At 45.4% G+C, this 27180-nt stretch overlaps 1 protein-coding gene across 6 annotated transcripts in view; it reads right to left on the reverse strand.

The window, feature by feature from the left end:
* Window positions 1-27180, reverse strand: part of LPP (LIM domain containing preferred translocation partner in lipoma) — a 312873-nt gene that overhangs the window by 15582 nt on the left and 270111 nt on the right. For 5 of the 6 annotated variants that reach the window (XM_035334161.1, XM_035334162.1, XM_035334163.1 and 2 more), the window contains one exon: window positions 413-591. In XM_035334161.1, the coding sequence (XP_035190052.1) occupies window positions 413-591 (179 nt within the window). Of the gene's footprint in view, window positions 1-412; window positions 592-26611; window positions 26964-27180 lie in introns of those variants that run through there. The other variant, XM_035334166.1, reaches the window with a different exon arrangement.

Below are 27180 nucleotides of genomic sequence, written 5' to 3' on the forward strand. Positions count from 1 at the left end.
GGACACCTAGATCCCTCTAGCTGGTAAGCGAATACCTGCAGAGTCCAACTACACAGGACCTCTCTTAATTGCTTGGTAGACAAAGGGGAGAGACACTGACATGCAGGTAGAGCCAGGGAAGAGAAATGTGCACGTGCTGCAGGGGGAGTGCAAAGCATTTAAAACAGAGGAACACAGGGGATATCCATAAATTCAGATCTAAGCAAGATCAAGCATCAGCAGCTGCTAATCAATTAATCTTGCCTGTCACAGCACGCCTGATTGAAGCAAAGCTCTGATGACTTCTTAAGAGTCTTCAGAGTAAGCCGCAGAGGGTCCAGAGCTTTTTGGACACTCAGCAAAAAGAAAAGAAGGATTTTTAGGAACAAAAGAGAAAGACAAGCAGAGCCACTGTGAGCAGCTTGGGACTTACTTATGGAAATCCTCAATGCAGTGGATGTTCCCTCCGGCATCCACGGTGAAGGGGATCCCATCCAGGCTGCGATGGCACATCACGCAGGTGAAGCAGTGGGGATGGTAGGCCTTCCCAGTGGCTCGCAGAATCCTTTCCATGATGGGCTTTGCACAGACACTGCACTGCTCCAGTGTGTTCTGCAAACAAAACATACATAACCAGATGTGAGCACCATGTCAGCAACACATTTACCATCAGGTGGGTGCATCCGAGACACTGCAGCTTCTATAGCCAAGAACATGAGAGTTAAGCAGCCTGTGCTCCTGCGTGCTTTGCCTCCATACTGCCCTGCCTGAATGACCTTTTGCAGCTGAGTTATCAGAGACAACCACCTTGATGCACAGTGCAAAGCTGAAACTCACACTCCTGGGGCTGTACAGAGACCCCTTAACTGCTCTGCCAATACAGGTCCCATAAAGAATCTTAATCTTCTCCCAGCAGGGCAGCTACTGGTGAGTCTGGGGAGAAAACAAAACAGCATCCACAACAAAATCTCCTCAAAGACACTTCAGGATGACCTCATGTGACCATTTATCTCTAGCCTCCTGTGTCTGAGATGACTGTGAAATGCCAGCTCCAAAGCCACGCTCCTTTGCCTCACAGGTTTTATGTACCAGCCTGCTCCTGAAGCTGGGGAGCCAAAACAAACACCTTTCAAGTGGGCTGCGTTGGGTGATTCATCTAATTTCAACTCTCACTCAGCCCCACAGTCGGTTATAGAAAAACCAACACAACTGTGCTTCAAACAGTTGTCCATGAGGCACTCCAGCCCCTCTGACACCAAAGTGCAACTTACTGTTTCAAACCAAGCACCCAAAAGGCACATGCCATGACTTGAGGGTGCAACACGCAGAGATGCTACCAGTAAATCTATGGCAATGACCTGGGTCATTTCACTGGACTTCAGGAAAGCAAATGTCACTCACTAGTCTTGCTTGATGGACCCTAGAGATTTCACACGATGTTATCAATCAATGTTTGAATCCTGGGTGAGACAGAACACCTATGATTACAATACTGGTTATGACTGAGACACACAGAAATGAGGAGAGTAAAAAATAAGGAAAGGAAAAAAAATAATGGCACAGAAATATAAAAAGCTGCTGAAAGGCAGCTCATGTTGACAAATGCAGGAAGGCTGAAGTTCTGCTTCCTCATGCAACAAAATTCCCAGGGAAAATAGTGCTTTGACTGACCGCACTGTTATTGCTTCTCTGAGCCAATATTCTCAGGGGTACGATCCAGTCCTTACATGTGCAGCCAAGACGTATTGTCAGGAGATGAATCACCCAGGAACTCAGAGAGGTTACTTCTGCACTCACACATACGCTGTTGGACGTTATCTCTAGGCTGCAAATCCCCAGTACGACACAAACATATAAACACACAGGTTCATATCAGAAGATCAAAAGGATTGTTTTTGGAAAGCTCGATATGAAAAGTCCTGAATTTCAACCCGTTTGAGAACTGTCTAACACATTTGTAAAGAGAGCACAGCCAGACTAGCCTTGGTTTCAGACTGGATTTTGCTTTATGCTTGGTAATAATGGGCAGGAAAGAATTATTGCTGGCCTTTCTGTCTGGTTACCGTCACCATCATCATCATTATAACAGTAGCTGGTATGCCAGAAAAAGCAAGGCCAATAATTTTCTCCTTGGAGGAATAACCTGGCAGAATTACCGTTTTGCTTTGCATAAGCAGATCACATCATCTCAGTCCACATCCCTGCTGTTCTCCATACTGCCAAGGAAGGAATGCTGTGTATCCACAGATGCTGATGGAAGACTGTGCCAGTCGTAAGGCATCTATGACAACTTTTGAATACGTACAGGTATGGAGCATTTGCCTCACCAAGTCACTGCTTGCCTCGTTTCCAACAGTTGCCAGCAACAGAGGCCAAGGGCAAATGAAATCAGGACAAACACAATAATTCCTGAGGATATGCTCCTAGCCTCCAGTGATTTCTGGCTTAAGGACTTCCTAAGTCAAAGCTTGACTTCTCTGTGCTCACTATCCCTGAGTGTATGGTCCTTCCATGAAGTTTCCTGATGGCTTTCTGAACTCTGATAAACACTGAGCACCCACAAGCTGGAGTTCCATGGCTTACCTATGTATCCAGGAGCTGCTCTGCAAAGCAGTTTGCCTGGTCTCCAGACAGCAAAAGCGAGCAAAATCTACCTGGTGCTGTGAGTAGAGCACAAAGCAGTAGCTGCAACCCATCCCACAAAGGGATTTAACACCAAGAAGCGTGGCCTGGAACTGCTCTCGCTACAGACCTAATACAGCTCCTACTCACGCATTTCAGAGAGAGTTAAGACTTCAAGGGCATAATTGCAATCATCTTGTCTGACATCTCGTGCTGTGCTGGCTGTGGTGGGAGTTTGGCAGTGACCAGGACAGGAGGTAATCACGTTTCTGGATTATGCCTTCAGAAATAAGTCTTCTGTTCCCAGATCTCAGCTCGGTCACACCGTTTGACATTCTCACAGCCAAACATGACAAGCATTTTAAATTAACCAACTCCTGATTAAACCTATACAATCCAAAAATCAAACCTGAGAAATTTATTCTTTTCATCCTTCCAAGTCTGTACCAGCAAGGAAAAACAAAGTCATTAGTTTCAGACTACAGCTCACTCCCTGTCTGGGAGTATATTTGCTTAAGCCTTTTTCCCTGCTAGAACCCTGGCTCAAACCCTTCTCTTCAAGGTGTTACCACACTATGCCAAAGGGAAAGCTTCCTTGATTCACGCCCATTTGACATCGGGTTGCTGTAAGGCAGGATTTGGCCTGTGGAGCTAACAGGGTTTTCTTTGATTCTCTAATCAGGTTATCCCACACGCCTAAATGCTGCCCCAGCAGCTAACAACCTGCACAAAGGTATTTCTGCACATTATGGGAATAGCAGCGCTGTAGGATTTCAAGTCTGGCTTCTTGATTTTGCTCTTTTATAGTTCAGCTAGCTCTCCTAGCACTTCTTGGAGCTTTTAGGCCTTCAGAAAGCCAAACAAGATGAAGAAAAAATAAAATGATGGCGCTGCTTTTCTTATTTACTTTTTCTCCTGAGCTGCCGTTGCCAGCCCCCGGGGTGCATCTGATGAACTACGTGGAGCATCAAAGTAAGGCAAAGGCATCAGACCTAGGTGTTGTGGTTGAATTCATATCACAGGAATATAGCCCACTATCCAGGAAGGGCTGAAGGGCAAGGTTACCACCATTTTCCAGTATTTTTTTGGCTAAGAAGCAGAGAGTGACCTTCTTTACTGGAGACGCTTGTGTCTCCAAATCTGGTTCGGGGGGGTGGGGGGGGTTGAAAAGGACAGGGGAGGAACAAGCGACATAATTTCTATGTGGGAGGTTGGCCCCCGCAGTAAAGACTGCGTCTGGGTCCAGGCCTCTTGTGATCAGAACTGCCTATCCATGGCAGAGAAGAAACAGGTCAGCTGGGGAGAATAATGCAAGCTAACGCAGCTGGAAAGAGAAATAACCCCAAGAGAACGTGCACTAAGATGCAGGCAAGGAACAGGTGAAGCGAGCAGGGTATCAATTAGTAGCTTGCAGGTAAAAACTTAAGAGACTTAAAGAAACGCAGACCAACCAGCAAAGTGGGAACACCTATCAGAGAGCAAGTGGTGGGGGGAGTCATTCAGGGTCCCCCCGTAGCAACGCTTGGCCCTACAGAGACACAGAAAGCCAAAGGGAGCTGGTCTGCAGATGGTTGGACTCAACGTGGGAAACAAAATGAAAATCCAAGCTGCTGGGGAACACTTCTGGGGTGCAAGAGCCATTAAGGACTGGAAGTGGTTGAATCCCCTCCTGAAAACCAAACATCCCAGATGGAAAGCTGGCAAACAGCTTCAGGAGCGGAGCTGCGGTGACAGGCCTGCGGGCTGCAGCACATCCTGCTTCCCTGCTCTAGATTAAACCCCCCAGAACCAAACTTTGGGTGACAGCAGGAATTCGCAATATGGTGCAGCGCACGGAACCTCCCACAATGACCTAGCAGTGAATGCAGAAGAAAAGCCACCGAGATTAGTCACTGCTTCTTATGTACTGGCAACTCATCTGGAATGCTAACGAACGTAACCTCTCCTGCACTCCGCATGGCAGACAGAGGAGAGCTCATGCACTGGGACACGAGGATGGTATAGCTTGTTTTGCTGGGAAAGGGGAGGGAGGCTGCTGGAATGAATTATATTGGCAATTCATGCGTGGGGACATGAACTCATTTTGTGAGCACTGGAGAAGAAACATTTTTGGAGTGACTGCAGAGGAGATGGTATTAGCTGCGGGAACCAAAAGTGACTGTTGTGCTAAAAACAGGCACACGGTCAACTACTGTAGTTGAACTGTAACTTAGTAAAGTGTGGTAAGTGAATTGCTTTAAATCTTGTGACTCTGTCCTTCATTTCCTCAGACTGTGAGGAGAGCGGGGCAGGAGACATTCTCCCCATTGTGGGATGATTTTTGAGGCTTGAAAATATTTCCATACTTAAGTGAAGACAGAGCACTTTAATCTCGAAAAGTCTGGTGAATTTATAAACCCCAAATTAGATCAGGTCAATTGAAACGCTGCACTTCAAATGATTTCAAATGGTTTCATTTAGGGCTTTGGTCTGCAAATATATAGATGGATTATAAGTTAAATATAAAGCAGACAGTGGTGGAGGGGTTAAGTGTCAAGATGTAATTTCAACACTTTCAGAAGTGTTCCTTTTCTTTTTTTGTAGAAAAGGAACATTGAAGACCAAGACCCCATTCTCTTCCCAAAGTCCTCAGCCATCCCCACTGATGATTTACCATCTTTCTCCATAGCTAGGTAAATGTTGGCATTTGCATTTAATTCACTAATGACTGGCATGAAATTCCCTCCTCCCTACCCAAAGAGAAAATCAGGGCGCATGTGGGTTAACTTTTCCTGCTTACCTTACCAACTGGATGCATTATTAGCAGTGGGTGACACTTTCCTGCCCTTTCTGCTGCTCTCAGAGGGGTTGGTGCCGGCAGATCTTGGCTGGATCTCTGACACTCAGGTCACATTGCCATGTATCTGTGCCAGTGTGTATGGGGGGAAGAGATGTGACCCCTGACAGCCAGAAATAATCTGGAAAAAGTCCCTAATTCAGCCACAGCGGTAAGCAGTGAGGGTACTCTTTAGGTGGTAGAGTTTGTTTTGCTGGGAGAGGGGAGAAGAGATGCTGGGATAATTACCTTGGCAGCCCTGCAATGCTACCAGTGTGATGTGGGTCTGCGCTGAGCACACAGCTACCAACACCACACAGGGCAGGCTCAGGCCCTGGAGGTTGCTGTTTTCAGTGGCTTTCAAATAGTTCTTCCATTCGGCTCAGTTTTCAGTGGCTTTCCCAGCACAGTAGCAATACCATGGCTGGCATGTTTCCCCTCTGCTGGAATCTGCTTTTCTTGTTAGGATCAACCCAATTCAGCTTTGTGTTTTTGGACTGTGAGCAGCTGGAGGTGAATCTGGCCCGGAGTCCTCCCAGCATACATGGTGAAAGAGTCCCTTCCCCTTGCCCTGTAACTATTAGAGACAGACTAATGTAATTTTATGGCTTGCGTTAGTAGTAAAAATGACAACAACAGGCAATCGAGTCCACAAGTGTGCAGTAACATCAAGGCCATGATTAAAATGGAGCAGGGTTCGAGAAGAACTTCTCATGAAAGATTAGCAGGTATCAAAATAGGCACTACAGTGAGAGGAGGGAGCTCCATTTGCTCTTCCTTAAGACAGCTATCTTACCAAACTGAGGTTAAGGGATTGCTTTACTATCATCTGAGCACACCCAAGGGTGGAGAGGAGACCTAGAGAAGGCAGCTGCTGGATCTGGCAGGCTCACAGGCTGCCCGTGCTAACTGGAGGTAGATATTTTTTTAACAGTGAACACGATTAAAATTAGGAACAGGGTGATGTCTCTTGCTCAGCCCTGTTTTATAGAAGACCCACGGCCATCTCCAGCACCAACAAGTTGAGACCCATGCTGGAACTCCAGGGTTAAATGATCTGCTCTGCATTAGGCTCAGTGTCCGACCACAATCACACAGACTCCTTCCAGCTAAAAATCCACAAGCTGCCTCATGTTGGAAGTTACTTAACTGCTCTCTGGCACTCGAAGCTACTCATCTTCTGTGCATTCCTTGCTCTGACAACACTGGGGTCTTTGTCACTTTAAAATGGCAGCACTTAGAATAACATATGAGGGAGTCGTACTGTAAATTTTTGGGCTGGAAGGTAAAATGCCTTATTTTACATCTGCTTTTTCCATCATGTAACTGTCAGAGGCAAGATGCTGCCCTGCTCTGTGCCTCAGTTTGCCTGTGAATTCAATGGCTGTAGGAGTTGCATAACCCTGTGAAAAACAGGATGCTGTTACATTCAATAAACACTTGTGAAGCAGTCTGTGTGCCCAAACTGTTACTTGATGGAAACAAGATATTTAACAGCCACAATTCCAGCTTACCTATAATGACTGCATGCACCTCAAAAATCACCAAGATCTGACTTTGGGAGGTGCAGGATGGGGGAATAGGTGTTGCAGTGCTTCAGCGTGGCTACTGCAATTTGCAAGAGTAAAATATTTCAGTCTTGGGGAAGTGCTCTCGAGCTCACACGACTTTTTTTTTTTTAATCCTCTAAGCCTAGGAAATTTTTTCAACAACAATTGTAATCACACTTAATACTACAGTAAATCAAGTAATTGTTAAGGATGCTTTCAAGTGCTATGTAGAGGATCTTTGTTATACATCTTGGTAATCAGCTCCCGTTCCTTCAGTAATTTTCCTTCTGGTGAAGCTGTGTTTCCAAACCTTCTCACATCTTGACATCAAAAAAGAGGAGCTGCACATTCTTAAAAAAAACAACACACCTGTGCATCCTGTACGCCAGTGAGCCCTGCTCACGCTTTCTGTTAGCACTGCTGACCACGGGTACAAACCCCAGTGTAACCACGTGAAGTCGGTCATGCTGCACCAGGACTGCAGCTGGAGCAGCAAGCGTCCCACCAGGCTTTTGGAGCACCGAGAGATGAGCATCAGCAAAGCACAGTAACACCAGCAGAGCACCAAAGATGAGCCTGCCTTGTCTTATTGGATCATCCACCTCAGATTTCTTCAATCCAAGGAGATCCCAAGCTCACGACAAGCCCTCCAGCCCTCGTCCCAACCTGCTGCATAACACAACGCCTGGAGTAAGATGCTGATTTTCCAAGATTTCTGATTTGAAGGAAATCCCTCACAATCCCTCCCAGAACACTGGAGGTAAGCAGTTTGTTCCAGGCTTCGGCGGCTCAGGAGAACTGGCACAGAGCTGCCACCAAAATCCCTGGACCCTGGTGGCAGCTGTGGCCATGCCTTGGCAGATTAGCATCGCTCCTGACCCCGGGGTCGCTACCTAGGGATGAATCACCCGCCGGCTGTGCTGACTGCAGAGCGACCGTCTTGAGCTGGCTCAAGGATTTGTTGGGCTTCTTCCTAAAGCTACTGAGGTTCACTCCACTGTGAAATAAGATGATGATATGCCATTAGCTTTGCTCCTCAGGGACAGGAAGAATACATTGCACATTTTGATGACCTGTGCTTTTACCTATTATTAACACCACATCGGGTGACAGCACCTACAAACCAGTCACAACACCGGGCTGCACCGTACAAAGCGCTCTAGGGGACAAAGCAAAGCTGTTCCCTACGCCCAAGCGCTTCCAGTCCTTGCACTACAGATGCTGCCTTGCTTGCCTTACATGTTTCTCACCACCAAATCCATCTCTTCCCTCAAAACACGATGTGCCTGACCTCGTCTGCCACCCTGGGAGTTTTGCCTAAATAAGGCCTGAAGGATCCATCCTGCCGTGATGGCTTGCCGCGCAGGCAGCAGAATTACACGCAGCTGGGAGATGTGGCAAACAGGGAGCAGCTACACTCTGCTCCTTGTTTAGATACAATTGTGGACAACACAGAGATTTAAAGCTTAATTAGCAACGCTGAGGAAGCTGTTAGAGAGGCATTTTAAACCGCTTGCAGTTTGAACTGATTAGAACTTTGTGAAAACAAAACAAAATTGTGTAGCAAATCGTTAGGCCAAAATCCAAGTCCAATTGAACCGCATCAAAGGAAAAACAAAGAAGTTACTATCAGCAAGAAGTAGGCTTTTTTTTTTTTTTTTTCTTTTTGGTAGCGAATTTAATTTCATAGCCTTTAATAAACCTGATGCTCCAATCCAAGCTTGCCACTCTGGCAAAGCACTTAACCAAAATAACACTGGAACTCATAGTTGGCAGACTGAAGAGGCTATAAATTGGTCAGATCTGGGTGGAATACAAGAAAAAAATCCAAAATTCCATTCAATCTTCCTGTTTTAGAATTTTGATGTAACTGACCATTGACATGGAAATGTTATCTTGACCTTAACTGCTAAAGCTGACTTGCGGAGGAAAAAATGACTGACTCTGTGACATTTCAGTGGTTATTTATAGTTCCCCTCACCCTCCTCTTTCTTGGTCTTCTTACATTAGAAATGAATTCTCGCCTGCCATGCTTTTCCTGAAGGACTGAGCAATGCAAGAATTTGTGACAAAAACTATCAAGAAAATGGAATCTCGTTGATTAGCATGGAAATAAAATTTTAGTTGAAACCGTTTCTGTCAATAAGGCAGCACCCAGCAAAGATGAGCTTTTCTATTTTTGTTATGGATTGACCACCAGCAGCCTTTTAACCACCACCTATTTAAAGCTGTTATTTTATGCCTCCCATGTTCTCCAGGAGAGATTTCATGGAAAAAAAAACAATGGAAAAGATGGGGGAACTGCTTAAGAGCCTGGATATTTCTAGAAGTTAGAAGAAAAAAAAAAAAAAAGGCAGAACCCTTCCCTTTCACCTTTCAAGAATAAAAACCTCACCTCTTTAAGCCACAAGGAGAGGCACACAATCCATTTTCCCCTTCCTATTTCAAGGCACAGATAAGGGCATGTCTAAGCTGCTTCTGATTGCTACCAAAGGTTCAATATTTCAGCTGAATATCAGTTTAACATCTCTGCCTTCCACCTAAATTACTCAAAGAGAATGCAAAGCTCGTATTCCTCTCACCTAAGTCACAAAGGACAGTTGTGTTTTCTAGTGGCAGGGAAAGAGCACTGGGGACGAAGGATGCCTGGCGTCTGTCCTTGGGCTCAGCAGTGACTCAGTTTCATTTTATTATTTTCCATCTCACATTATCTGCAGAGTGGGTTCAGTGTGATTCTGGGAGGCCTGTGACGCTCCGACAGGAGTAACGTCATGGTTCTGAATGCCAAAGCTGACACCTAGAAGTACCAAGAAGTAAACAAGTCCCCAGACCAATACAACCAAAGCCAGCAAGATGAGATTTTTTTCCACAAAATTTCATCGAGCTGCCACTGAAGCACCTTTTGAGCACAAGAGAATTTTTTCAGTGTATACATGCAAGTGGTGAAATACAGGTCCTGGCAACGGTTCAGCATAAAAATAGCTGCTTTTAATAGATAACGTAATCCAATATAAAGCTTGGAAGAAAACTCAACAAAAACTCTCAATGCACTTGGATGCTGCTGCTACCTGGACTGACAGTGAAAATACGATTCTTCCAAATCTCTGAAGCGTTCTCCAAGGGCTGCCAAATGCATTTAAGTCCCTGATGTGAGGAGAACATGTTAAGGCCTTTAGGGCACTACTTATCTGTGCCTGGAACACGAGGGCTGAAACCTCTGTAGGTGCTCTGAGATCCTTCCAAATTGAGACAAGAGGTAGTGGTATTTTTTTTTTTAAATTTCTTGAAGAAACTCTTGAGTGAAACATATTTTAAAGACTTGGGAAGAACATTGGGCAGGGATGGCAGGCAACAAGCACTGGCCACTGTCGAGGATAACAGCAAGAAGAACTTAGAGAGTCAGTGTAAGGCAAGAATTGTCTACTCTCTTTCCCCACCATGGTGAAGGGGGGGCAGGTCTTTTTTTTTTTTTTTTTTGGCCAGGATTTCTTCTGAGGCTTGAATCGAGTTATCCCCTGGAGCAACACCCATTCTTCTGTCTAAAGCCAGGCTCTAATTAGAAATAAATGCAGGCTGCTGAGTAAGTCCAGGGTCAAATATATCCCCTAGCAGGTACTGGGATTATTTTTAGATGTAATGACATCCCTAGTTCTTTTCATTCAGGTGACCTGGATGTTTGCTTCAGTTCCTGGTCTGGAGAAAAAAGTTTGAGCTGCCTGCTGAGATGAGAGTGACAGAGGAGAAAGGGATACAAAGAGGGAAATGGAGACAGCTATATAAGGAGAACACAGACAAGAGACAGAGCACATGAGAATTACCCAAAGAAGTCTCCAGTAAGATGTGAGAGAAATGAAAAACAATCTGCTTTCTAGCTGGAGACTGATACTCCACCATAAGCATCCATCCCTCCTTCCTCCACTACAAGGTGTTCTCAGCCAGAGAAAGATGTGGAGATGTAGACATCAGCCCCCCTGCAGCTCCAGCCCATCTCTGGGGGCAATTCTGCCAGAACTCTGCTGCTGCAGACATCACTGACAGACAACTCGACACAGGGTTAGGGGAAAGAGGATGGTACGTAATTTCTTCTACCCCTACAAACTGATACCTGTGCTGTAGACAAGATCCTCTGTGCCATCCTTGGAATGATTTTTGGAATGATTTGTGAGAAATGCCTCAGAAGCTCTGGGCTACTCTTCCCTTCAAATACAGGGGTGGGACTGGTGGGCAGAAGCTTCCTTGCAATACAATTGCCTACATAGTTTATCTAACATCTTGGTACTGTTCTGTTACTCATGAACTGGAGAAATTAAAGCTCCTTGTGAATAAAGAAGTTTCTTTACTTTGGACAGACAATATGAATACTTGGACAAATCCTGAATGGCAAAACCATCAGAATGCGAATAAGAACAGGCTCTGTGATTTGCTGTCGAGAGCAGATGGACGTATCTGAGTAGGTGGTAATTCTCTGGTGTCAGCAAGGTTAGTCAAGGATGTTCGCTCTAAGTCATTTCTTTCCCTTTCATCACCACAAGAAATTCTGGATTAATTTGGAATATGAAGGACACTGGTCTGAGCTGTCAGGAAAGTTTATGTCAGAGCAGAACAGACTGAAAATCAAGCTGACAGATGGCATTTCTTAACCCAGTCTTTTACATCATTTGAGGAGGCTGCCCTGTGTATTATTTAAAGTTGAAAAGCACAGGCACTGAACATTGCGCTAGTCAGCTCCTAATATACACTAACCAGATTACTCCTTAGTTTGTGAAAGCAACACCACAGGCTTTCAGCCAAGTATTACATTAAAAAAAGAAACAACAGTTGAGAAAATACAGTAAACCCCAAAGGTGAATGGAGCTTTTGAAAAGAAGAAGAGATTAACTTGGGCACACACAGCAGTAACACAAACGCCACGGTCTTGTGACAGCGCTTGAGAATCAACAAACAAAGCAGAGCAGCAATGGAAGATGAAACCAACTCGTCCAGCCTCACCGTTCTCCTAGTGACACAGTTACATAAGGAATGTGCATTTATATAAACACGTTGAATGTATAATACATATTATATAACGTGCCCGTCCTCCAGTCGATAGCGTCCTCTAGGCGCATGGACTTGTGCTAGAATCACAGTGCCTATGGAATATAGAGGAAAACTGACATTATTCCAGGATGACTGCTCTGTAACTTTTCCATTCTGTTCCGGGGATTTTATTTTCCACAGTTGTGGAAAAAAAAAAAAAAAAAAAGTGCTCTGGTGCTTCACATAGTATTTTAAAATGTCTGAGATCTTTCACAGTCACCTGCACTAGTGGTTGTTTCTTATTAACTGCTGAATTGCTCATTTCCATCCTAAATCAAGTTACTTCCAACTTTCCTTTCTGAATACCAGAAACTGTCTTTTCCCCAGCAAGAACATCTGAACACCCAAACTAATCTAACCCTTGCCTTCTGCCAAGCAGCTCATGCAAAGTAAAACCGGTATGGTTCATATCTTTCCATAGCTGCTGATTTAATGGCTCTCCTAGGAACAGAAGGAAGGGCCATCCTTCACCACACTCTAAATATGGATCAGGTCCAGGTGCAAAGGTGCGAGACATCCTGGTAGTAACACGTGGCTCATGCGCCTGACCAACCCAGCTACACACGTAGATGAGCAGTGGTGGTCTCCTAATGGAAAAAACACATTTTGTTGCTGGCACCATACTACCCCACTGTGCAAAACGATCCCTCCTCCCCTCCCGTACTGCTACACCAGCTTCCAAAGAGATGAGGGAAAAGGACAGAGGGACAGGAAGCAGTGGTGAAGGGTGGGGAGCTAGGAAGTGACCTAGGACTTTGAGTCATCCTCTTTTTTCCGGGTTTGCTGCTAGGGCAGCATAGCCCAGCTCTGCCCTACCTGTAAGCTTTCCTATGGAAAAGTTAATGTTGGCTCCTTCATACGCAATGCGAGTCCAGCGAGCATCCTCCTGCCAGTTCTGCAAGGGCAGCTAAGGAGTCTTGCTGGAAATCTGGCCCCAGAGAGGAACAGCAATGGAAAGCAGCCATTTCAGAAGCACATTATTAAGCCATCAGACCAGTAGCTACAGGATCCCCACGGAAAAGTTGATCCAGGCACTTTGTATAATTACTTGAGCCCTCCCGGAGTCATTTATTCCCCTTTGTGGTTGGCAGGGAAAGTCAATATCTTCTCGAGCTGCAAAGTCATAGGGCTTTTTAAGAAGCCCAGTTTGTAGGTAAAGATGTTTCTCTTAGCAGTCTTCACTTGAGTACACTGCTCAGGAGAGATCCAGGCATTTTACAGAGCTAATGCAACAAGTTCAGATGAGCATGGCATGCAGTCAGGTTTACACTTTCCATTTGCTTTACCTCCATATGTTTTAACACTCATATTTTTAGATGAAGAGGAATAAAAATAGATTAATTGTACATACTGCCTACAGTGCTGCTGGACTCCACCTGTGGGAAGGAATTGGAGTTTAAATTTTATTAAAGTTGCATGTTTCCAGGAGGCTGCTAATTACCCTGTGTCTTTTATACTGTATTTCTGGCACCAGGGTCTCTCTGTACTTTTCTGAAAGAAACCCAACACAAAAATATTTGAGCTGAGATCTGGAATGCGTGACTGAAAACCCTGCACTCACTCCAGGGTTCAGCTGACCCTACATATCCTTGTTCTTACCAAGCTTTGGAAAATGCTTTGAGATCTGCCGGTGAGAAAATACTGCCTGGATACAAAAGACCTGTCTTTCCAATTCAATTCTTCTGCTTCTATGAACTTTAAACTCCACTGTTTCTCTGGCATCCCGAGCATTACAGCTGGGTGTAGAGCTGATCTTTTCAAGGCCTGATGTGTGAAGTAATTCACTTTGGGTACAGCCTTCCTTTTAACTGCTAATCGCTCACAGTCACATGCAGCAAAGTGTCCTCGGGGACAGGGTGTTCTACATTTAAGGGTGGTTAATCTGAGCTGTCTTTTCTTAAAGACATTCTACGCCTGCAGCTTGAGTTGGGGTATGTTCAGCATCTTAGAAAAAAAGAAAAACAAAGCAGCCCATAGTATCTCAGAGACAAGACAAACCACAAGATGGCTAGAAAGAAGGACAATTTTTGGAAACATCAGCTTTTACCTCTTCTGACCTAGATGGCTGACCATTCCAAGCACCATCTCCATAGGTGCCTTTCTTGTTCTCCTTGGACAAAGGGAGACTAATCCCCAGCAGCCATAAATCATCATCATTCAGTAGCATTGACTGGATTTAATGACATCTGGACCTGTCATGGCAGAGATCTAACAGGAGGAATGTGTTGGCTAGCACCCTGCACGGGACATAGGGACCCTGCCAGCATATGATGTGCACGCTTCCCATCTTCCAGCCACGCCTGGACTCTGCTCTCTTCTGGGAAGATGACAAGAAGAAATCAAGGCACCACCTCTTCTACACCAGCTCCACGGTTTGTGAGGTCCTTGGCACCATCACAGCATTGTTTCTGTGCAGAATCCCTGGCAACGGATCCACTTCAGACTTCTAGTGCTTTACAGGTTTAACATCAGCAAGCTGAGCTTCTTGACAAAAGATCCATTAGTCATCTCACGGGACCTCCTGCACATCACAGACCAGAACCATCACCCCAGCTCCAGCAGAAATTCATCGAGAGCTGTTGAACTAAGTCAGGATTCCATGACAGCGTTCGGGCCTAGTCTAAAAACATCAAGAGATGAAGACTTATCGCTTACCAGTCTTTTGTACCAGTAGTAACCGGTCATAGTGTTAAATTATTTGTCTCATTTCTGCTGTGAATGTGCTTGGCTACTGCTTCCACCATTGTTCTGCCTTTCACCACTGTAAACGTCCCTGTGATAGCCAGTACCTCGCCTTGCACATTGCATCACGCCACCTCTTGGAAGCTGAACTGTCTGAACTCACTTTCAAGTATCTTTTTCTCCCACCTTTGGCTCCTTTCTTCATCTTCTTTGGTTTTCAGTATCCTCGTAAGAAACGTGGAGCAGACTAGATAGGGGATTCCACTCTTCCACCAACACTGAACTTGGCTGCAAAACCATTCTTAACTTACACCCTCCCTTTACAAGTAGGCCTTTTGCAAGGGCTGGCATCAGCCCTTTTTGCTCCAACACTGGAAGGCTTCCTTAGCTGGCTGTACGGAAAGCTCTTCTCCTTCCTAAGGAAGGCACTTTGCAGGATGAACCTTCATCTGTAGATAGAGTTGGTGTGCCAGATTTTTTTTTTTTATTTTTTTTCCCCTGGAAGAATAGAAGGCCTCCCTGTTGAGTGCATTAAACTAGTTTTGCTCAAATGAGACCAGGACGTTCATCAGTTCATGCCTCTCTATTCCACTGGCATCTTACTAACCTACTATTTTTCAGCAGTATTTTTTTCAGTGTTGTTCACAACAGATTATAAGTCTAATAGTACTCAATGCTTAACAGCTCTGCAGAACAGCACTAAAAACCTGTTTTAGCCATGTACTTTCCCATGAAGGGACACGTCCCTTTCTCTTGTAGAGACAGTCACACTAGCCTCAAATGCATTGCTGGGAGAAAAGATGACATCCCAGGCTTCCTGGGTACTGTCATGAGGAGTCTTAAGCAGAAACCATTAATAAGTTGTATCATTTAAGGGCATTTCCAGGTTTGTATAAAGAGAGGTAGCTACTTCACACATTAAATAGAAAATTCAGTATGTAGAAGGTTTTGCAGAAAGATTTAAGAATTGCTTCAACAGGAGAAAAGTGTTTTCCCTTACTACAGACAAAAAAAACTTGCTAATCACTCTGAAAAGCCCCTGAAAAGCAAAAAGCCAACGCTGGTTACTATCGCGTAGGGGATAGCTGCAGTTAGACCCGTCTGAGTTGCAGCATTTTCAAAGCTACTGATCAAGCCTACTTCTGCAACAAAGAAAGGACTCAAAATCATTAGAGATGATCCTAGGGTTGGAAGAAGGGAGAGAGCTTGGAGGCTGACTGTTCCCAAAATAAAGATAAATTTGCAATAATAAAGAAGGTATATTCCCAATGAAAGGCCTTTCATAAACAGAACCAGAAAAAAGACAGACAAAGATCCCCAGGGAGAAAGATGGGAAGCATCTGTCACAGCTGATACAGAGGAAGGGGAACCTCTGAAACTCATCTAAGTATACGGGAGTTTTAACCATATGGAATTGCATCTCTGTAAGTTACAGCGTTATAAACCCTTTTAATTATTCACTGTCTTTTGGATGTTACACTTTTGTCTGCTGTAACCTTAATTTGCTTTGAGTTAATGGTGATAATACTACATCAAGGTACTTAAATTGGAGTACCAAGAGGTTGGTGATGGCCTGTCAATAACACACTGCTCCAGAAAGAATATTTTCCCCAAGGTGCTCTGACTACACTAGCAGACAGCAAGGCGTAGAAGAGAGGACCAGCTAGGAGAAGCTCCCAGCACCCGCAGATCAAAGTGCTCAGCTGACTGGATGGCCAGGAAGTCATTCCATGCACATCTCAATCAACAGTTCATTAACACCAACCCGTTCCTCAAGAAGGAAAAACGGAGGCATACTGAAGCAACTCAAGCTGAACAAAAACAAGATACAAAGCAATAACAGAATTCAATGTAGGCGCACTGGACCCAGGACCTCGTTCAAATAGCTGAGCTACTTTACATTAACCAGCTTTCCTATTTCCTTGCTCCAGGAGGCTTTCAGCAGCATTAGCAGGCTCAAAGCTAGCACACAGACTGAATTAGGGATCCGGGAGCTAAGGGAAGAACCGGCAGGTGCCTGAACGGCCATAAGGACGCTCAGGGCTAGGTGGAACAAAGCGCAGGAAGTGGAAAAAGCCATTTCCCAGCTGCCTCCTAGAACACAGACATTATAAGGTGCATGATACGACTCCAACACCAGGAAGACGTTCAGGAAACAAGGACAGGAAGACTCAGCTGAACACAGCTCCTGCAGCCCAGCCATGTCACCCCAAGAACTGGTGCTCACAGCAGGACCTGAGGTAGCTTACTTCCCCATACACCCCACACAGGGTAAAAGCAGCACTATAGGACTGCTTTCCCATGCTGGGACCTCTTTGCAATGTTTCTGCCCATGAAGCACCAGGAATTCCTTCTTTTGACAGACGTGAGAGTGGCAGGTGATGTTTTCCTCTCCCCTTCTCACAGGGGCCGCCATTGGCACATACAGGGGACACCTACCAGCTGCACGAGCATCTGAGCGTTGAGTCCTGCATAGGAACGTGCTACCTCAGACACGCAAGATGAACTCAAGGTGTAGCAGAAGAAGAGTGGCTTCACTGGATCCCCACTGTCCAAATCTTTGGAAAGGATTTCAGAGGGTAGGACAGAGCCTTTACCGGCTTTCACATTCCAGGACAATTTTCTAAATGTGTGTTAGATCCCATATACTTAAAGAAAAAAAAAGGACTTTTTTTTTTTTTTTTTTACCCAATTCTGGCTAGAAAAGCAATCTAGAGAAAGGGACAGCTGTACCATGCACATATGCACAGCTGAAGATCTTTTCTGTACGACTCCCCCTGACCGTGTAGAGAGCTGTTAAGATGTCAGATCATGGTTTGTTGCTCTCAGGGAGGCTGCTGCAGCACTCAGTCAGAACAAGTTTACGTCTTGGAGGAATTAATTTGTCTGAATAATGTCATCCTGGTTAAACAAAATGTTAGGGAAAATATTGCAGCGTTCTGGTGCACCTCCTTGAACTGATGCCTATATATGGGGATTAGCCAGCGTGAAAAGGATCCTGCTGAGTCAAACTAGATTACAGCAGCATTATTTTATAGAGGCAGAAGAAAAGGGGAGGGAAGGAGAGAAGGAGGGAGGAGCTAGGGAAACCTTGCAAAAATGCCAGCTGTTTGACATGTTAAAGCAAACAGCGTGGAGATGAAAAATGCTACCCACTTACACAAGTGCAGAGCCAGGTCGGCTGACAGTAGCAACCGAGGCTTTTATTCCTTCCAGCTTTACAGGCAACAGAGTTGTCAGAAAGCAAGGCAGGCTCCAATCCTTTCCTGGGCATGAGGATGAGCTGGCTGGGTTCCCACTGGGTACCGGTGCCACAGCAGCATCTCAGTGGTGAGGATGTTCCTCGCACAGGGAGGATGTCCCGGAGCGCCTCGCAAGGTGCTACTGAAGCGGCACAAAAGGAAGGAGGGAGCTTGCAGGCTCAGCTCTCAGAGCCCCCGGGGAGCCGGTGCAGATGGCAGGGAGGGAAAACACACAAGCTTTCAATAAAGTCCCCAAGGTGCCTCCATTTTTCATCACCAGGCATTCACGAAACCATTCACGCGCTGATGGCTCAGTGCTGGCTGGGGACTCAGGGTTGGTGGCAAGTCATAAATGGAGCATGCCCTCGGGGGTCTTGTTTGCAGAGCTGGGTCTGCAGCGTGTTCTTAGAGTGAGCCTGGAGGGCTGGCGTCTTCTCTCCAGCAAACAGCTTAACCTTACAGCCATAGCATCAATTCCTCTGCCTGTCTCTCTCTGGCCCAGTAAATATTTACCTATGCAAAGCAGAAATGCTTGCCCAGGAGAAAGCAAGAGCTACCTCCATCAGCCATCTGCACCCTGCAGTGCAGGCTGGGGGGAAGGCTAGAAGCTGTCCAACTCTCCCTTCAAAACCAGCCTTAAATATCCTCTATTTAGGTCACTGCTCTGATCAGTGCAATCATGAGAAGGGTCTGTGGGTAGGTGAAAATCCCCTACCCTGATTATGTTATTAAAGGAGAGACCCCACCCTCAGCACAGAAGTACTCAGGCTGAGAGGAGGTACCTCTTTTTCAGGCCAGAAAGAGATGAGGCTTGTGCCTCTCTTTGCAGCACTTCTATTCAGCAGTGCTGGCCTCTGTGGATCAAAATCCCTGTGCTTGGTTCTCCTGGAGAGTGACAGAGCATAACTGAGCGTGGTGATTGTGCAAAGAGTTGTGCTTTACGACACTAAGCTGAAGCCCGCTGTGGTAGCAGTGGAAAAACACTTCTCCATCCTCCACTGCCCAATGCCAGAACATCAAATGCAACACGAGGCTAGCCAGAGCATACAAACACATGGTTCAGAGGGAAAAATTCAAATGGATTTGAGTCATGGGAGTACAACAACAACAAAACAATTCTCAAAAATACAAATAAAACCTATCAGTCATGTTTTAACTTAGAAAGCCAGAATTTCCTCCCAAAGCCAGCAGTGAAACAGAAAATTTCCATGATTACAGGATGCATCTCTGTCTGGAGCTAATACAGGCTTTTTTTCTTCTTTAATCCAGGTTTTTCAACCCAGTAAGATTTGTGTCTGACACTAAGAGCCGTCCTGGCCAGCTAGCCAAAGCAACCTTGCCACTCCTTTTCGACCCCCCTTTTCCTACAGGTGGCATTATAGCTCATGCAGCTGCACCTCTTCAGCACCCTTCATGGTGCTCACCACGGAACAAGACCCACGTCCACCTCCTTTTGCAGTCAGCAACATTAACCCTGTGCTTTTCTAAACAGAGAGCTAGAGCAGGCTGGAAGCCCATGGCAGGAGGACAAGAGCCAGGGATGTTCCTGATCCACATCTTCCCGAGGATCCCTCCCACCCCCTGTGCATCCCAGGGCACTTTCTGCACGCTGACATCAGCAAGACCTCTCCTCCAGGCAGCCTCTCTGCTCATCTCCCCCACATCTCCAAGAAATGTCAGTTCTGGGGAGGTTTTCCCCTCCAGCTGAAGAGGTTTCAGAGGCCAGGTCAGCCACCTCTATGGACTGCTTCCTAACCACACAAATCTCATAAAGTGTTCTGGGCGTACCACGCCTCCACTTTCTTTTCCTGGCCGTGTCTTCAAAGAAAGTGGTCAGAGCTGCCTTTTCTGGTGGAGTCAGCCCCGAACGAGGGGGAATTAGAGCATGACTAAACAACCAGGCCACTCAGGAGCTATAGGTGGAAGAAAACCTACTTTCCAGGTACTCAGATGGGGCTTGCCTTAAATACGCCAAGCAAAGGTGACACCGACACCAGGGCAACTGCAAGAGGGTTGTAGGTAGGGCTGGTTAAAATATTCCTCCCTGAGAGCTGCCAGCAGGTCTCCACCCTCACTCCTAAGAGCCCTGCATGTTTGACCAAATATGCAGCTTCCAGCAAGATGAAGTTATCTGGGATGAATCCCACCACAGGCATCAGACCCATTTAATAGAAATCCAGTTGCCGCTGAATCACAGACAAAAAATGTTCTCCCTTAAAAGAATAACAACAGTAAAAAACAAAGCACCCACCCCGCCCCACCTCCCCGTGTGTAAACATCAACAAAAACTAAGTTGTTTAATACATTTATAGAAGTAAAACCAGAATAAATGCTTTGCCTCCAACACATAAGGAACATATTATTACCACATTGTCTTCAGTGATTATTCAAGCAATGCATTTAAACGTTCAGGGAGAAGAATGTTTGCTAAAATATTGTTATGTAACACGGGGAAAATGACTAATTCAGCCCTTGATCTTTTCACATTTCACTCCAAGTAAGAGTCACTACATCTTTTTCTCTGGTCAAAGCAGCAGCATAGCCGAATTTTGACCCAATTCCCCCAGTGGCTTTTACAGTGGGCCGATCCTATCCCCCCCCCCCCCCCCCCAAGCTGAGTTCCTGAGCATAACTGATTTCTGAACCAGTCCTTCAGGGCTGCACGTTTCCAAAGACAGGTGGAATAAACAGAACAGACTTCTCTCTGCTTCCTGATGGAGGTCGGAGATCATTTGCTTCCAGTTCCTCACGGCTCGCATGGAGTCAGGAGCCGTGCACATAAGTCAAGCAGCGCCGACTCCGTAAAGCTGTCGTAAGCATACTTCAGCTACTGCTGATTCACAGAGTGGGTTTGCTACATAAATTCCTCTCCTGATAGCAGGCAGAAGTTATTGAAGATTTGTCCTGTGGGTATCCTTATTTCCAGTTCATTTGCATCAAGAGTATACATAAAAGACAAATAGACTTGTCTGATCTTACAGACACCTTCTAGAAACTTTCATTTTCCTGTCCCAGTGTGCGTGTGTGGGGAGGGTGGTAGAGAAATTCAGGGCTTATAGACTTAAAAAACCATTAGTTTTATCTTGAAGTTTTTTATTTGGTTTGTATTTTTTTCTTCAAAACCCAGTCCAACCTGTATTGGAATGAAACCTGCTCCACACGTAGAACAAAGTTGACGCTGACCCTAAGGGGCCACAGTTAGGGCTGGTGAAAGTATTTTGATTATGGCTTCAGAAATGCCCTCAACTTCCCATTTCAAATGGAAATTTCCATGGGAAATATCTGATCCCAACATACTTCTGAGAAGCGTTTTTTCACTAGTGTGGAGAAAAGGAAGAAGTCTGTTCTTGGGGTTTTATTTCCAGGCTATTGGATTCCATCCTTCAAAACATGTGATTTTCCCTTTTGCAGGAAGGGGGTAAGTGGGGTGAAAACATCCATTCCCAACCACCTCCAGTTGAAATCTATTCCTTTTGCAATTCTAAGTCTGTGTCCCTGAGTGACTGGAGAGGCAGCGAGAGGTTTCAGTCCTCACTTTGATCAACACTGGCTGTGTTGCCCCATCAAGTGATGTGGTCACAGCTCAGGTATCTGCAGTCCTCAGACTGGGATTGTGTTTATCCTTCCTCTAACCTCCAAATAGGAACATAACGCTGCGCATGATGAGATGGGCTAGATAAGTCTAGATCTTGTTTAGCTTGGAGTTAGGAGGGAGGAAGGTTATTGAAATCAAGTGTTTGGGATTTATCCAGATGCTCCCACAGCCAGAATCCAGGCCCTCAGGGCCAACCCTGTAAAACATTCACCATCTTTTCCCTAAAGGCTTCCTCTGATTGAGGTTCAACTGTACTCACGAGGCTCTGTCACCATACAAACCTTTACCACTGTGATTTACCCAATCTGCCACAGGGGCCCTAATCATCACCCACTGAACACCTGTTACAGCACTTCTGTTATTTTTAATTAATGACAGCCAAAGTAAAATCATCAGCTCAGTCCTCCCTGAATCTGCCCCGAATCCATGCCCTCCTTGGTAACAGCCAGACCTCCTGGAAGTGGATGAAAATGCAAAAATCTGCTAACAGCAAGGCAGAAACCCCCCAACCACACTGGAAAAAGTTTCAGAAAGCAAACAAGGTTCCTTCCCCAGCTACAGCATGGCTTATTTTGCAATTAGGGAAGAGAAGATAAAGGGATGAGTGAATTTCCTGCTGTGATGGGGCATTTGCAATAGAGTCCCTATAACTACATCTTGTTCCTAGCGGTACCAATCTACACAGCGCTGGGTTATTATGTAGTGTCTTGGACTGCTTGGAGGTAATAAGCATTCACCGAAAATGGACTGCTATTAGCCACCGGCAAAAGCTGATTATAATAGTGCCAGCACTGGAATATGTTTTCCACCCATTTACAAGAGGAGTAAAATAACAGGAGGAAAAAAAAAAGATTCACATTTGCCAGTGTTTGGAGCGTAGTGTGCTCTACATACAATTATCGAGAGAATGACAGGAAATTGACCCATTTACGCAGAAAAGTTCCTATCGTGTTCTGCACTATTTCATTTCATGCCCATTTGAGAACAAGTCATTTCTCTTCAGGGCAGAAGATAAATTGTCAGCTCGTACACACATCTCTTTTCATTGCCAAGCACAAAAATATCACAAAGAAACATTTCCCTGCCCTCTGCTTAATTTTCTTCTTCTTCTTCATCTTCTCTAATAAATGGTGCTAACTATAAAAGTCAACGGACTGTAAATAAACTCAATTCTATTCCTACCTTACCTTATGATTGATTTTTGGACATAATGTATTCCACCCACAAGGTCTCTCGTCTGATTCAACCACTTTTCTCAGCACCAGAGAAAAATGAGATAACAGCCTTGGTGGAATAGCTTTATATAAGAACAGAAACATTTGGCAACTCCAGTTTTCTTAACAGCACACTGCAATACATGCTGCACCACATCGCAGCCCGGTGGACAGGCTCTGTGTCAGTACTGAGGATGTTTGTGATGCTGCAGGAATCTCCGGTGCAGTGCCTTTGGTGTGCGTTTTGGCAGAGGTGCTGTCAGCACTGCCATGGCAAAAGGGGCAGCGTGAAGTGGTGCTTAGCCTCTGGTGGACGTGTGGGACAAAGCCAAGAAGCCACAGCCATCTTCCCAGCTCTGCCTCGTGACTTCACCTACCACGGGAATCAATCGCCTCTCTCACCAAGTACTTGACAGGGGCAGAAGCAGCAATGGGGTCACCATAACAAGTGGAAAATGCATATGAGAAGAGGGAGAAGTGACCAAAGACAGCAAGATCCAAGAAGAGAAGCAGCACGTGTGGGTGAGAAGAAAGAAGGACATCACAGAAACATCTGCCTTCTGGGCTCAGCTTTCTAGAGAACTGAGTACTTGCTCTCTCCCTGCTGCTTTCAAGGGACAATGCTCAGTCCTGGTTAAAATCAAGGACAGAGGAACACAGGATTAAATGCCACCCCTGCTGGAAGTGCCAGCAGCTCAGGTCTGCAAGCAGAACGCAGGTGTCTCCCGCCTGATACAACCGGAGAACTGCTAATGTAATGATGAGCCTCGGGCACAGAAGAGCCAGCGTGGCAGTAGTTTTGTACTTCCCAACTCCAGCCATATCCTTCAAACACCCTTCCAGTCCTCAGCTTTCTTTTCCAGTTCCTTTAAGTTAAAGCAGCCCAGCAATCCCTGCGTTCACACCACCTTCCTGCAGCTGGCGTCCTAGCTAGCACACCTCAGCTCATCGTCCCAGCCTCTCGCCTTTTGTACATCTGCAGAGCATAGTACTGAACACACTGTTCATTTGCTCCAGGACTTCATATTCAGTTTGTTCTCTTGCCACAATTCTGTCACCTGGATATTGGCTTCGCTGTGCTCTTCCATCCTGGAGCATCATTGCCAGGAGTGAAATTTAGTGACCATTTGGAGCAGGAAATGAGATGGGGAAGGGAGCCCGGAGTCAGAACCACCCTCAGCAGTTGCAGCATTTCATTACTATGCAAAGGGCAGAAAGCTCATGCTCTACACAGACAGCAGTCATGGGAAATGCTGCTCTGACCAGTTTTGACTATGATGGAGCTATATAGAATATGAACTTGGGAAGTGTCTTGGGAAGAAGAGAGCTTTTCTTCAAAAACAAGCAAAATGTTCAAGGTCCTGATAATTCACACCCAGACTATATTTCCTTCCAAAGACTAATTCCCAGTTAGGACAGGGGATTAGCAAAGTAACAAAAGGAGGAGTTCCCAGGTCAAGAACCATTTGGAAATCATAGCCAAAACCGAATTGTTGGGGTCTGCTCTTTGTCCCAGGGAAAAGCTGTTTGCAGCTGCTTCACACAGAACACAGCTGCCTCTGAAACCCAGAGTCTGTGTATGCCTACAGGGAATGTGAAGAAGAAGGGGGGAGAAAAAGAAAACATCGCTCTGCCTTCCAGTGAGAGGGTTTTGTTCCTCCCTGGCTGACAGCACGGACACTTGGCCATGTTGCAAGAGAGCAGCAGAGAGCATTACCTGCTTGGAAACTGTACCGCTGTTCCCCACCGTGAGGGCAGCCAGATTTACTCAACTCCCTAGAAAAACAGTGAAAGCATTAAGAGACACTTTTACCTTCCTGTCTTCATCAGCTGAGGAAAGAATTTCCTGTGGCTAATTGCACATTTTAGCACCAAGATAGCGATTGTCCTCTAACTGCAAACATCTGCCTCCAGCCTGGGGTAGAGCCCAGCTCTGACCACAGGACCTTGGGCACCAGCACCAGGACAGGATGGTGGTCCCCTGCCTCCTGCCCCGTGACGCAGGCGCAATTACGGGAACGTGAACCTTGCTGAAACAGGATACAGCCCTGGAGGTGCCAGCTGCTGACTCTGCAACCTCCTGCTACGTGCCAGCCTCATCCAATCCTCACTCCAGCCACCCTCCCTGCCTGCTCAAAGCTCATACGTGTAGCCTCTGGGTTTACTAGCTACCAGGAGGAGCTGAGCTGTTCAGCTCACGTCAGACTCAAAGCCCACCAATCCAAATATTGGTGACAATTTTTCCACTGGGGGGATTTGGCTCAATCACTTGCTGCTTATGCACACGCTGGGTTCATTGGGCTCACTCTTGGTACTTCTGAAGATAACCAAGCTCTTCCTAACATCGAGGGAAAGACAACAGGGTCCTTCCCATGCATGCCCTACAACCCTTAAAGACACATGAGTAGGAAGCAATGGGAGGGGGAAGTACAAGCCAAGCACTGACTGATCTCAGACCTGAAGTCACATCGATCCCCATGCAAGGGTTAGAGCTGGGATGGGTCCCACCACATCCGTGCAGGAGCAAACTCCTTCAGCACAAGGAAACTTGCTTCTCAGTTCCCTGTCTCACTTCAGACATCAATGCTCACCTTCTCAACACACAAAAAAAGGAAGAAAGGTAACGAACATCATCTTCTGCCAACACCTACGTGCATACACATGCACAAATATTTTGGAAAAACTAAAGAATCTGTAGATGGAGGGGTTAGTGCCAGATTTTTAAAATTATTAAACATTATGTACAAAGAAAACATAATTAGCTCCTACGGGATGTAAAAAAATTACCCATGAATGAGGGGAAAATGGATAACCACTCCTGGGTTTGCCACTTGTGAATTATTTAATAATCACTCCCCAGCAGATGGAATATATTTATCCACCCCATTGGAACACATTTTGCAATTTATTTACGCTGCTTTAAAATGATTATTTATTTAAAAAATAAACAAGGTATCCACAAGGGAAAATGGAAGTAAACACAAACTAAAAGAGAAAAATGCATCTTTTAAGCTTTTTCAGTTAATTTTAGGGAATTTCCACTGAAAAAATCACTTGAATCCTCCTTACTTATCTTTGGCTTTAAAGAACAGCAATTGAAAAATGTTAATGGAGTTAGTGTAGAATCCTCACAAGAGGGGCACGTTATGAGATAGGAGTCTATGCCTCTTACAGAGTCATTAGCCACGTTGTCTTGGGTAACAGAAATCTGATTCAGCTCCCGTTACTGTAAGAGAACACATTCATATCAGGATAGGTGGGATCAGTCCCATGGCTTAGACTGCTTGGCTTCATAGGAACAGTTCCCTTGTCTAACCTAGGGTGGCTCTACACCAGTGGCCCACCAAACAGCGCTTAGCCTTGCCAAACAGCGCGTAGTAGCTAATTTAATTAGCTACTTATAAAACAAGCCATTTAGCAAATACTGAAAATGCAAAAGGTATTATTTAGTACTATGTAAGTGTATGAGTTTACTGCCGACTTCTGAAATTACAATAGCAATTCTGAGCAAAAGGCCTTGGCCACCCAACAGCAAAGTGTGCTACTGGTGACTGCAGAGTAACTGGGACAAACCTGAGAGAAGTCCACAGAAGAAAGGAAGACCTTTCAAATGCTTCTCCAAGTCCCAAAGGTAATTGGTTTTCTCATACCTTGTTTCCCTTCCCTAGAGCAAGAAAATCCGTAACTAATACAGAGCAAAACGTATTTTGTAGAAGAGAGAACATAGACTAATCCCAAGTGCAGACATGGATGCCAGGGCTTTGTCAGATGACTGGTTTGGTAGAAGGGCTGTGCTGCTTTAACTGGTATAGTGAATGCTGTATGGTTTTAAACTTGAAGTGAGCTACCAGAATAGTACTAGTTAAAGAGTTCTGACCGAGAAAAGCAAATTGCTGTGTTCTTCTCTTTGCTAGGAAACGGCTCAAACAATCAAATATTCTCTTGAACTTGGGCTTCTATACTTTTCAACAAGCGAGCCATGCGGATCTCGAGAATTTCAACATCCTGGAAGGGCAGGAGCAAATTCACTGCATATTACTTCTGGAAAGACAAATCAGATTTTAGAAGTTGTTTCCATCTCAAAAATCTAACATATGATTATGGACACAAATACAGATGTGCAGTTCTCCTTCTGTGCCGGGATGCGGACACTGCAGGCAAGGGAGTGCAATGCTCCTCTGCCCCCTCCTGAGAATGCAAAATGGAAGTGTCAAACGCCTCATGTGGAGTTATGCGCTCATTCATTTTAAAGACAGAAAGGATTAAATACATCTACATAAAGGAAAGAAAAAGTGTTTAAACAACAATAAAAGAAGATTTAGTGGTATTAATAAAGAACTCCCTTAAACCAGCATGTCACCATTAAAGTAATTAATAGGGCATGCAAGACACTTCAGCAGAAAGC

The sequence above is a fragment of the Oxyura jamaicensis genome, chromosome 9 (genome assembly GCF_011077185.1).
Source record: "Oxyura jamaicensis isolate SHBP4307 breed ruddy duck chromosome 9, BPBGC_Ojam_1.0, whole genome shotgun sequence".
NCBI classification, from domain to species: Eukaryota; Metazoa; Chordata; class Aves; order Anseriformes; family Anatidae; genus Oxyura; species Oxyura jamaicensis.